The sequence below is a fragment of the Caretta caretta genome, chromosome 19 (assembly GCF_965140235.1).
Source record: "Caretta caretta isolate rCarCar2 chromosome 19, rCarCar1.hap1, whole genome shotgun sequence".
NCBI lineage: Eukaryota > Metazoa > Chordata > Testudines > Cheloniidae > Caretta > Caretta caretta.
In genome coordinates this window covers 11,202,013-11,214,423 of record NC_134224.1, presented here as the reverse complement: position 1 = coordinate 11,214,423, position 12,411 = coordinate 11,202,013, and the positions used below count along the sequence as shown (strand labels likewise).

The 12,411-nt window shown below is 58.4% G+C and overlaps 1 protein-coding gene across 6 annotated transcripts in view; it reads left to right on the top strand.

The window, feature by feature from the left end:
* The window catches only part of LOC125624879 (uncharacterized), an 87,637-nt gene extending 78,330 nt beyond the window's left edge, over nucleotides 1-9,307 (top strand). For all 6 annotated transcript variants that reach the window (XM_075121342.1, XM_048826204.2, XM_075121343.1 and 3 more), the window contains 4 exons: nucleotides 2,693-2,784; nucleotides 3,571-3,732; nucleotides 5,686-5,875; nucleotides 8,259-9,307. In XM_075121342.1, the coding sequence (XP_074977443.1) occupies nucleotides 2,693-2,784; nucleotides 3,571-3,732; nucleotides 5,686-5,875; nucleotides 8,259-8,446 (632 nt within the window). In that variant the 3' untranslated portion in view covers nucleotides 8,447-9,307. The remainder of the gene's footprint in view (nucleotides 1-2,692; nucleotides 2,785-3,570; nucleotides 3,733-5,685; nucleotides 5,876-8,258) is intronic.
* Nucleotides 9,308-12,411: the final 3,104 nt, after the last annotated feature.

The following is a 12,411-nucleotide window of genomic DNA, read 5'->3' as shown; positions in this document are numbered from 1 at the left end:
CTGCTTCACACTCCGACTGGCTGCAAAGTCCTTGTTCTCCCGCAGTCCCCTGACAAGTGGGAAGCACCCTCTGCCTCCAGGCGATGCTGAAATGCAGCCCTTAGGCCTGCTAGAGCCTTGGGCGGCTCCCTGCTTTATACCCATGTGACGGAGTCAGGACTCACTACCGCAGCACCTCCCGCTGTCACGTCTGGGAATTAGTTCTGTCCTCTGTGGGGCACCCTCTGCCAGTGGTGTCCTGTCTGTCATCTGCTCCCCCATTGGTATCTGGACCCGCAGTGCTTCCTGCTCGGCAACTTCCACTTCTGGTCACTGCCCTCCAACAGTGCCCCTTAGTCCATCGGAGGGGGAAGAGAGGGGGTTCCTGGTTAACTGCAACTTGGAGTCTAGCCCCTCACATCTGGGGCACGTTGCAGTCCAACACTGCCACTCTTCATGAGCCAGGTGCAATGCAAGAAGAAAGGGGGCCGGGACCCAGGCCCATGCACTACTCTGGGTCCCGGCCCAGGAACCCTCTAGTGGCAGCCTCCCTGCCCTCCTTCTTGTCTCTCGCTCATCTATCCTCCCTGGGCCAATTCCTCTCTGGCCCCTCACACCCTCTAGGCCCCTCCAATCAGGGCCCACAGCTTGACAGGTATTGGGCTGGAGCTTTCCTCAGCTCCCCCAAGCCTGCCCACCACTGCGCTGTCCAGGGTGCTGGGCTCCTTCCCTCAGGAGAGGGACCTTCTCCCTTGAAGGTCTGAGAGAGACTGCCCTGCTTTTCTGCTGCGCAGCCTTTATATATGGCTGAGCCTGGCCCTGATTGGCTGCCTCCTGCTCAGCCCTGATTGGCTCTCCCACAGGCCCTCCCTGATTGGCTGCCAGTCCGCACAGCCGCTCTGGCCTGCCCTAGCCATGTCTCACCCCACCACAACCCACCTTTCAGCTGCCATCCTGTTAGATGGGGCCTGGATGGAGCTTGGGAGAGGGTGACTGTCCCCTTTAAAGGGCTAAGGGTCAGTTGGCCCCTAATCCATGGCATGTCCCTCTAGGCTTCCTGGGACTCCTTGGGCGGATGAAGGCCTAGGGAAGGGCTGAGGCGGGTGCTGGAGGAAAGGAAGAAGGTCCCAGGGGAATCGTCTGTCTCTTTAAGGACCCAGGACCCGGAGCCTTGGAGGGAAGCAGGGGTATGGGCAGGGCTTCCCCCTTGCAGCCAACCCGGATGAGCCCTGGGAAGGAAGGCAGGATATCTGCTGCCTCCTCTGTCTCACAGCGGGAGAGACACCAGCTTGGGGAAGCAGGGCTGCCTGCCTGCTGACCCCTCCCTGGCCAGGGAGGAAGAGGGCTAAGCAAAGAGAGGTCCAGCTAGGAGAAGCTGCTGTAGGCTACAGCTGGCCTGAACCAGCACAGCCCCTGAGAGGAGGGCTGGGGAGAAGAAGGGTGGGGCTCCCGAGGGTAGTATATCAGAGCCCATGAAAGGGGGAGCCAGGGCTTAGCTCTCGGCTCTGGGAGTCAGTTAATGCAGAGAACCCAGAGGGAGCTGAGGGCAGGGACCCTGCAGGGCCATCCCAGCTGGGGGTTGCTCTGGAGATGGCGACCCTGGTGTAGGGCTCCTCCTGGAACAAGTTGTTCTTCCATAACTCGACAGAGGGGGGCAGCGACGAGCATCACTCCCAGTTCCCAACACTCAGGAATAGTAGGGCGAATTCCCAGGTCAGCGCGGGGGGGAGAAGAGACAGGGTGTGGGGCCCTTTCAGTCCTTTTAGTCTGACAGCTTCAGACTAACCAGCGCTGGCTGGGCTGGGGAGAGACGGCCTGAATTCAGAGCGGAATCCCCTGGGGCAGGTTACTTTAATTCAAACCCTCCTGCTAGCTGTCTTTCCTGCTGTCCCTGCCAGCCGCTTGGCATGTAGGTTACCCAGCATAGGCTGTTGGATGCCACAGCTCCTGGGTGAGTGTCTGGCTGGCAGGGTGTAGGTTGTCCAGGGGTGTGGCTGCCCACCAGCTGGGGGTGTAGACATAACCCGCGCTGGCAAGCTGAAGCTAGCAATGTAGCGGCAGACGCGGCTAGCCACCCTGGTCAGATCCCATCTGAGACCCTAGGTACGTACTTGGGTGGCTGGCACCTCCTGCCACTTGTCCTACCAGGCCGGCACTGCTGGTTTTAGCAGGTTAGCTGGATCAAAGCTAGCGTGGGTGTGTCTCCTGGAGTTGGAAATGACCCCTCCAGCTCTAGTGTCAATGTATCCCGAGTCGTCACTCCCGCATTGAAGGGGCCGGAAGGTGTAACTGGCACCATCTTAGACTCCTCTCTGACTCTGACTTTGGCTTCCCACTGGAATAACCACGAATCCAGCAGTACGAGGGATAGCTTGGTACCAGGAGTGTGATGGAAACTGGACTCCTCCTTCCTACTCATGACCCACCGAGTCATGTGCGTGGGCCTCTGCTCTCCGGCAAGATGGCCCAAAAGTTTGCTGCTCGCTCTTCATGCTGCATTTCTTCAGGGTAGCGAGGCACCTGGAGTGGGGGAGAAGGGCAACGAGTGGCAATTGCTAGGGGAAAGGGGAAGAGAAGAATGGCCCTCTCGTGGTACAGAGGCCCCGTGGCATGGTAGCTCCAGGCGTTCAGGAGCCGGGGAGATCAGAGAGCTGAAATGTGGAAGATCTGAGTTCTCTACCGCAAGTGGCTCATTTCTTATTCTCTCCCCCAGGCGCGGTGACCCCAGTGAAGGACCAGGCTCTGTGCGGCTCCTGCTGGAGCTTTGCTGCTACAGGAGGATTAGAAGGTGCCCTGTTCCTCAAGGTAACAGCCCCGCTGCCTCATCACACCCTCAGCTTGTACGGGCAGGGATCACACCACAGGGTGGAGCAGCCAAGACGCCCCCCGTTGTGGGTCTTTCAACGCTCATATGTACTGTGGTAACACCGAGATGCCACAGCTGAGATCACGGCCCATTGTGCTGGGAGCTGTACGCACACACAGTAAGAGACAGCCCCTGCCCGGAACAGCTGACACACTGCAGAGACAAGGCAGAGGGTAGGAGAAGGGCAGTATCGCTATCCCCACGTAACTGGTGGGGAAGTGAAGTACAGAGAGAAGAAGTGGCTTCCGGGGCCACACAACGAGCCAGGCATCAAACCCAGACCCGCTGTGGGCCCGGCCAGTGCCTTAAGCACAAGCTGCGGCCTCCTTCCCCTTTGCCGAAAGCCTCCAGAGCAGATTAGTTTCTGCTACTGATGGGGGATTCCCTGCTTTCAGCCCCACGGCTGTAACTCTGCCTGGAGTCCTGCCCCAGGAGCTCCCCAGCGTGAGCAGCTCTGGCTGGCCGCAACGGCATCACTGACGGGATGATGCTCACCCGAGACACAGCTCCCGCGGGCCATGTATTCCAGCCCAGGGATAGAGGGAGAGCGGTCCCCAGAGCATGGAAGGGGTCCCCAGAGCATGCCCATTGGGGGGATGTAGTAGCTCCCTGGACATGGTCTTGGTGAGCCTGTGTGTGATGTGTCAGCCTTGACGTAAAGGGGATGGTGAAGTTCAGGTTTGAGTTCTCTGTGCCCGACCCTGCCCTCCCGCTCTCCTCCCCAGACCGGAGGCCTGACCCCCCTTTCTCAGCAAGCCCTGATGGACTGCTCCTGGGGCTTCGGGAACTACGCCTGCGACGGCGGCCTCCCTTGGCAGGCCTTTAAATGGGTCAGGAAGCACGGCGGCATACCGAGTGCCAAGTCCTATGGGCCGTACAGGGGCCAGGTGAGTCGGGCTGCTTTTCTAGGCACCTGCTAGGGGAGCCGCAGAGAGCATTTATTCTACCTGCTCGAGCAGCGTGCCCTTGCACCGAGTGGGGATGTGATGCGCAGAGCCCTGAGAAATGCCCCCGGCTGCCAGACGCTGAACTGTGGGCTCCCTTGGCAAAGGGCTGGGGCTGCTGACGGGAGAGCTTGGTGCAGGGCCCAGCAAAGATGGAAGTGGCCTGGGATGCGATCCTGGGAGCAGCTGATTCCCCCTCCCCCCACTCCCACCCCACAGCATGTCTATTGTGCAGATGGTGAGTCTCAGGCATGGTCCTGGGCTGGCTCCTCCCTGGCTGCCAGACAAAGGATATTGTGAGCCTCTGTTCACCAGCCTCCAATGCTCTGACGGGGCTAGAGAAGTCGAAATCCATCCCTCCACTCACCGTGCAGGGCCCTGGCATGAGATGAACCTCCAGCATGCCCTAGATGTTAGCGGGGTCAGACAGAGGTTCATACCTGTGGGCGGATACCAGCGCCCAGAGCCCAGGCTAGGCACTGGGATAGCGGGCGATGAAGCCAATCAGCATCTAGCTAGAATGTGCTCCTGGTGGCTGAATTTTCTGGTGCTCATTGTGGATCCTGCACCACTGAAGCCAAAGGGAGATTTATCATTGATTTCAATGAGGGCAGGAGGTGGTCCAGAACTAGCAGTCTGAGTTCTGAAGTTATCTGTGGAGTGGATGGGCCACCTAGCGCTCGGGCTGCAGGAGGAGAGGGGTGCTGCAGGGCTAGTCTTGCTAACGTCTCAGGGAGCCCAGTCCGTTGTGATACAACTTACTAGCTACGTTCTCCTACCACCGACCCAGAGAGATGGGAGCGGGGGGAGCCTTTATTTCTTCCTTGACATTATAACCAGTTTTAGACAATGTGCAGGGGCTTTGATTTTACATGGAAGGTGTGATGGGCAGTGGTATAAAACCCTTGGAGGAACTGATAGATAAACAATTGCTTCTGAAGATCCTGAAGTCTCCCCTCGCTGCAAAATTCTCGTCCCTGTTACAGAAATCTCAGATCCAAGCAAACCTACCTGCTCCACTCACCTCTGAGTCCTGCGAGTGTTTCTTCTCCACGGCTCCCATTTAGTACTGTAACCCTCGGTACAGCCCCTCTACAGCGTCTGGCTCCCGAGGGCTTTTCCTTAAATGACGAGAGGGGACTTGTAAGGCTCCGGAAGACTAGAACCCAGGTCTGCAGAGTGCTAGGGGATGGGTGTGGCTCTCAGCAGCCTGGCAGAGTTGCAATGAATAAGCCCTGGGAGAACAAGCACCGCAGCACCCACCATCACTTCTGATTGGTCCACGTGCACTATTTAAGCATGGAGGGCGTTCCAGGAAGCTGTCTGTGCAGCTTGGCAGCTTGTGGCTTATTGCCACCGCAGGCCCTGCTCTGGTCCCTGATTTGGACCTTGGCTCTGTTCTTTGGCTCTGATTCCTGGCTTGGCTCCTGATCCTTAACTCCGCCTGCAATCCCTGCCTACACTCCTGACTCTGGTTCTGACCTTCGCCTTGACTCCTGCTTTCTGCCTCTGGCTCTGACCCCTGGCTTGAGCCCTGACTCCCACCAAGCCTTCTTCCTGGTCCTATCTGCTAGGCCTGACCACCCATGTCCCAGCTATGCCAGGGCTTAACAGATGCACTGAACTCTTCTCCTTGCCTTGTGGGGTGTCCCGCTAATGAGCCAGTCCAGCTGCCAGAACTGCTGCTGGTTCTCCCTGGGCTGAGCAGGCAGGAGAGTGTCTGGCTGGCTGGGTTTGAGCTGGCGGCATATCACGGATCAGCTGGCATCCTCTGGCTCTTATCCAGGCTTGGCCGCAGTGAGGGGGTGGATGGAGGTTGCTCTGTGAGCATTCTGGCTGTACGGGGACACTCAAACCATACTGCTGTTAAACTCCCGTGTCCCGCCTGCCTCCCAGAACGGGTATTGCCACTACAACTCATCTGAGCTCCTCGCCAACATCACGGGCTACGTCAACATCCCGGTCGGCGACGTCACCGCCCTGAGAGCCGCCATCTTCAAGAACGGCCCTGTGGCCGTCAGCATCGATGCCTCCGCCAAGTCGTTCGTATTTTACTCCAACGGTGTCTACTATGAACCCCGGTGTGGTGAGTCCAGCCCTGCCAGGCGCGCGGTGCTCCCGGTGGGACGAGTTTGCATGGCTAGGAGGAGAGGCTGTGTCATGGTAACCCTTTGCCAGAGGCTGCTGGATCCCAGATTGCTCAGGAGACAGGGTGGCTGCACACCCCCGTGGGGCAGGAGAGTCCCAGGCTATTCTGTTCCATCCAGGGTTTTCTCTGCTGGCTCCAGCACCATGAGCCGGGTGGACCTTTAGTGCATCACACTGCTCTCTGCTACTCGGGCACCCCCACCCTCTCCCAGTGCCTCTTGGGGGCCACACATGGCTGCCAGCCTGGGGGTGCTGGTGCCAACTGCAACTGTACAGAGCCACCTCCGTGCATGGCAGGACATTCCCCCGGATGAAGAGCGCCCAAACAGCACAGAGCCAGGCTGGCCCCCCGATCACTACCAGGCACTCCAAAGGCATGGTGAAGGGAGGCAGCAGAGACCCTAGAAATCCAAGGTCTGGGCGTCCCATTCTGGGGTGCAATCCAGCCCCGTGAGGGCTTGCATCATCACCTGCCCTGCAACCTTGGGCACCTCACAATGCGCTGCTGTGGTAGCTCCCAGCCATGGCCGCTCACAAACAGCAGGCAGGTCACACCCTGAGTGTCTGTGTACGGCTGCCGCACTGGTCCAGCTACTCTGAGCCCAGCAGCCTGTGAGCAACACTCCAGCCATGCTCTGGCTTCCACCAGCCTCGGTTACTACTCACAGGGTGACCCCAGCACACTCCCAATCCCAGGGTTTTCCCCAAAACTTGTGTTTCTGTGTGGCCCAGCCCTTTCCTGGACTGTTCAGCTATTACTGGTCCCCCAAGGGTCAGTATTCAACAATTTGCTACATTAACTGGAGTTACCAAATAGTTTGGTTTAAACACAGCCCTGGATTAGTTTAGTTTAAAAATAAAATACATTTATTTAACTACAAAGAGGGAGGTTTTGAGGGAAAGTCAGACATGGGTAAGAGAGAAATAAAGCTAAACCGCTGTCTGGTAGCTGAAACGTCGCAAGTGAGGCTTGGTTCAAGGTAAAATCATTACGGCAGGTTTCCAGCGACAATGCTGATCAAATTCTGAAGTCAGGATCTCCCCCAGAGCCAAAGTGCTGGTTCCTTTGTCATCTCAGATGTGTGTGAGAGAGGAAGAGATCCCTGGGGTGTTTTTGCCCCTCACTTTTGCAATCCACTCACCCTCTGGAGTGGATTCTTTTGAGGTTTCCCCCTCAAAGCCATGTTTATTCACACAGTAAAGAAGGTGATCTGGGATCTGCAGGTGAAGGTGGCTCCTTCTCCCCTGTGCATGCTGAAATATAGACTTGCTATGTCTCCAGCCCCAGGACCCTGTTTACTACTTACATGTACATTGAGGTGAACCCACATTGCTTTGTTTAGCCTAGACCTGCTTAACAACTCTTGCCTAGGCAGGGCTGTGGGGGTTTGAACATGCGCTAACATTGTGCAGGGGGAATTCATAACCTTACATAGAATGTCGCTGCGTATCTTTCACCAGGATGTTATTGACCAGCAAGTTGTTAGTTTTCAAATGAGACCTGACAGGGCATATTTTGTATAAAGATGATCACAACAGTGTGTCGGGGGGAACGGGGGGAATACAGCAGTGCTTTCGGTCACGGTGGGCCCCTGCTTCCATGGCCTGACACCCCAGGATTCCTGCCTCCCTTCTGCAAGCTTTGCCCCCAATCATGCCCCTCCCCAACCTCCCCATGACAGCACTTAGGAAGGTGTTGCATTCTCATGCTTGAAGAATCCCTGATAAGTGGAGCAATGCTCGGGGGTCTTCCAGTGCAATGCGCCAGCCCCCTGCACTAAGAGCTTGGCAAGAGCTTTGCATGGGCTCTGCCACCAGGTGGCAATCATAGTCCATCCTAGGTTTCCCAAATAACTTCCCTGGCAGAACTAGGCTAGCCGGGCGGTTGATACCGCCCCTCCCTCTTGGCACGGCCCCATATAAAATAGACCTGACTGTACAACTCTCCAGGCTGCCTGCAGGAGGGCATTTGATTCACACTGTGGGGCGTGGAGGAAGCTACGTCTCGGGAGAGTCCCAACCCGTGGCATCTGATGCAGAAACCATTCAGTGGGGCGCTCTGGGCTGTGGTAGGCAGGAGGTCAGACTAGATGGGCGTAATGGTCTCTACGGGCCTTAGTATCCATGGATCTGCCCCCATGGGGAGTCCTTGCTCGTGACCACTCCAGGGCTGCTGTGGCTGAGGCTGTTTCTCTACATGAGACTTGTCTTTTGGCCTCCTGGGAATGCAAGAGCCCGGATGCCAGGGAGGAAAGTAATCGCAGCAGGTTAATAGCAGCATGAGAAACCCCTTTGCTAATCTCCTTTCCTCTCGGTCGCAGGGAATGCCAGCAGCAGCTTGAACCATGCGGTGCTGGCCGTGGGCTACGGGGTCCTGCAAGGGGAGAGCTATTGGCTCATCAAAAACTCCTGGTCCACCTACTGGGGTAACGACGGCTACATCCTCATGTCCATGCGGGACAACAACTGCGGGGTGGCGATGGCTGCAACGTACCCCATCCTGGCCTGATCTCCAGCCACTCCTGGGTCAGAGGGAAGCGAGCTGGCTTCAGGATGCTGGTCCTTAGCAGCCTGCCGGGCCTGCTCTTTATCTGTGCTTGGCTTGCGCTCTGGACGGGACCAAGCTATGTGCTTTAGCGCCTGATCCTGCATGGCCTAGGCGCTTGCTCGTTCATGCTGAGTGCCCTGAAATCCCCGGGAAGCCAAATGGAAGCTCAGGGCAACAAGGGCCTCCTGAGGCTGCATCTGCAGGGTCAGCCCCTCTCGCTGGATAGGATTTCAGCTCAGCCCAGGTAGGCAGACCCGAGCAGATTTTGATCTAGCTAGACGCAGTCTCCGCTAGCCTTGATCTAGCGAGATCAAAGCTGGCTTGAGTAACAAGGCCAGTGTAGCCACTTAGTGCCAGGGGCCAGTCTCCTGAGTACCCCCCACCCCCGGTCTTGACTCCAGCAGCTAGCCTGTGATGCCACCCACGCTGCTGCTGTTACTCAAGCTGGCTTTGATCTAGCTAGATCAAAGCCAGCTGGGCTCTGCCTACAGGTGTGGCATGCTCACCTCCTGATTGCAGCACCCACGTGCGAAGAGCCCTTTGTGGAGCTTTGAGAAGCTTTAGGTGCGCAGCATCCCCGGCACCGGAGAAGTCAGACCAGCTGCTGTGGGCGGGGGGAGCCCTAGATCCGACTGGGCACTGAAAGGAGGGGTTCTCTGTGTGGTGCTCCAGCCCCTCTACCCCTCTCTCCCTGTAGCTGGCTCGCAGTCTGGTGAGTTACAGTAACTAGGGCAACTCCCAGGCCTGCAGCTGGCAAAGAGAAGTAGCTGATGCGACTGATTCTGGTCCTGTCAATAAACTCGCTGGTAAAGGCACAAAGTATTCTGGTCTTCGGAGTGTTGTCTGCTTGCTGGGCTCCGCCAATAATGGGGTGCGGTGGCAACCCAGCTAGGCTGCTGTGGTCACAAGGGAAAGCATAACTGACCCCTCTTGTAAGCCAGGCCACCTGGATTCCCCCAGTTGCAGGCTCCCTTCTGTGCTTTGGGACTCTGCTCCGGAGCCTCCGCTCTTGCGTAAAAGAGAGAAGATCATGCCAGCCCCCATGGTTGTGAAGAAAACCATAGATACAGAGAGTAATGGCTGTGTCATCTTCCTGAGTCTGCAGAGAGCCTGAAATGAGAGTTCTGTTGTGTGAGCACTGTCCTGTTTTTCCCTCAGTTAGTTGTTAACTCTGAACCCTAGTGATGTCCCTTTAAAGATCAGCATTGTTATTTATCTCCCTGCTGATCATCCGAGCCGAAGAGTCCAGTTAATGTGCCTTACTCTTTGATCCCAAACTGTCCCTACATCTCTCCGGGGGCCAGAAATCTCCAACTGCTCTGGACCCAGATGCCAAAACCTTGGCTTCCTCCGTGATGAGCTAGGGAGGCTGCCCAGAGGGGTCATGCTCTTTGTGTCTGAGGGGAGGGTCAGCACTGATGTGGGGCTGCTAGCCGCTGTGTCCTGTCAGCGTACAGGGTGCACACGTTGCTGCCAGGGGAGACAGTGTAGCCTCCAGAGTTAGGAAGGCTCCCCCTTCCAACGGTGCAGGGGCTGGATGTGGGGACCAGGGACTGGGAATCCCGGTGCAGTGGCCCTGAACTGTGTCATGCCGTAGTGACTCGGAGAAGGGAGTGACCAGCACCCACCCCTGCAGGGGGCTGCGTGGACCTTGACCGTCTCCCAGCCAAGCACTGACTCAGCCAGCTGCTGCTGAGCATGCAGGATTCAATGGGGCCAGCCCAGCACACCCCTGCCCTTTCCCTGGGACCTGGGAGTTAGGCTGCTTTCCACATCCTCAGCTATGCAGCCTCTGAACCTCTCATTTTCTTCTGCGCTGGGGCCCTGCAGCCACCCCCTTCGCCCATGGGCCCTGGCTAGCTGCCCTTGTGCAGGCCAGCAAATTCCGTGGTCTTTCTCTGCGCGATTTCCCCAGGCAGCCTCCCAGCGGGCAGTCAGGGCTGCGAGCCCAGCCTAGAGAAGCGTCGCTCCACGCTTTGGGATCCCACATCCTGCAGCAGCATCACGTCCTAGGTGAGGTCAGTTCTGGTTCTTCTAGGAATCCCGCACTGGACACAGCTCCCTCGGCTATCGGGATGCAGGGGGCTAGGGGATGATGTTTTAGATACACATGGAGGAGTGCACCTCGCTCGCAGTCCTTGGGGCGGCTAGCAGGAACGCAGGGCGCTCAGCCTGGCACCTACACAGCAAGGACCACAAACCCAAGGGTGCAACCCAGGAGCATTGCCCAGCTCAGGAGTTTCCCCACAGAGGTGGCCCTGGCCAGGGGGAAGCCACTTCCAGAAGTCCGGCCTTCCTGCTCACATCCTGCATCATACCAGGGCTCCCACTCGGGCTCCCGCGCCGGGCGTGTTGTGCCGGTCGCCGGCACGGCAATGGCAAAGACCCTGAGCCTGCTGTGTGTGTTACTTAGCGCCATGCTGGTCGGAGCTGCTGGGCTCGGGGCTTTATTACTGGAGACAGCACACCAGCCTGGGCTGGTCTAACCCGGGCTTCTTGCTCTGATGGTCATGTGCGATCCTTGCAAGCCCCTGCCGCGGCTCCGGTAATGGGAACCCTGCAGCTGCCCCTTGCGACACCCCCCTCCGCAGCAACGCAGAACCGGGCTGCAGCGTCCCTGCCGTAAGGCGAGCAACGCACCAGGCCAACGCCAGCCCGTGACTGGGTGGCGCTCACGCCATCCCCCACTGCTGCAGCCCCACCGCACTCATCACTGCTCTGGGAGATCCTGTTTTTCCCGCCTCCTTGAGAGGGGAAGCCCCGGTCCTACGGTTCTGAGCCTCCCACGGTGCCGGAGCCTTGGTTCTCGCACTGATGCAGGAGCAGAAATCCTCTCCTTGCGCTGGCCCCAGGCTTGAGGATGGCGTGTCCCCTGCCTGCTGGGGCCCGTACAATGGGCTGGGTGCAGCCACCTCCTCCTGACTGTCCTGGTCCTTATGCAAACGTCCCTGCCCAGGTGCCCCTGCAGACTCGGAGCAGCAACCTAGCGGCTAGGTCTTCACCGCAGCGCGAACTCAGGCAATCCACGCTCACGTGGACTCCTCCTGGGTCAGCCTAAGCCGGGGAGCGCGGCCACGCAGCGTGTGTGTGAGCCGCTGAGGAGTCGTGCTAACACAAGCTGTAGCTACACCCCCGGAGGGTGGGTTCTTGTGCATGGACGGGACTCGAGTTAGGGGCGCCACCCACATGCACTGCAGGGAAGACAAGCCCTGAGAGTCTGGTCGGCTTCTCTGGGGCTGTTTGCAGGCCTAGCGAGGCCTGGAGGACCCACCATGCTGGAGCAGTCTCTAGGCCCTCCTAGGCCAGGATTCAGTCTCTGGGAGGGGCCAGCCCCTCAGAGGAAGGTGTAAGAACCAAGTAGCAGCAGCTGTTGGAGAACCTGCCCCCCGCAGTAGGTCTCTCCCTGACCCCAATCACCTAGAAACTGGCTCCAGCCCTGAAACGCAAGGTTTGGCTCCCCTTCCGCTGTCTGTGTTGGGGCCACTGCATTGTCCCACATCTGTCCTCTGCAGAGTGCCTGTTCTCCTGCCTCTCCCAGCTGCCTGGCCGCAGTCGCCTGTGTTCCTAGGACACCCTCCCTCGAAGCCTTGGAGGGATGAAGCCAGTTTGCCAGGCCAAAGGCCACAGCTGGCTCTTCTCCCCCAGCCCAGGCTGGGGAGGCCTCGTTGGAGCTGCCCTGGGATGGGAGCTCAGTTCCAGGGAAAGGGGCAGCTGCTCCCCACACGCACTGGGGCAACTTGGGTCTAAAGAGCCGCCCCTGCCTCCCGCTCCCTCCTCTCTCAGCAGGGGAGAGGCTCCGTTCAAACCCCGGCTGCCAGCCTAGAGCAGGGAAGCCCGCAGCAGGGCTGGGCCCTGACTGAATGGGTGGCACTTGGAGACTTCCCACCCTGGCTTAGCAGCAGGTCCTCAGTGCTGGGACTCCCAGC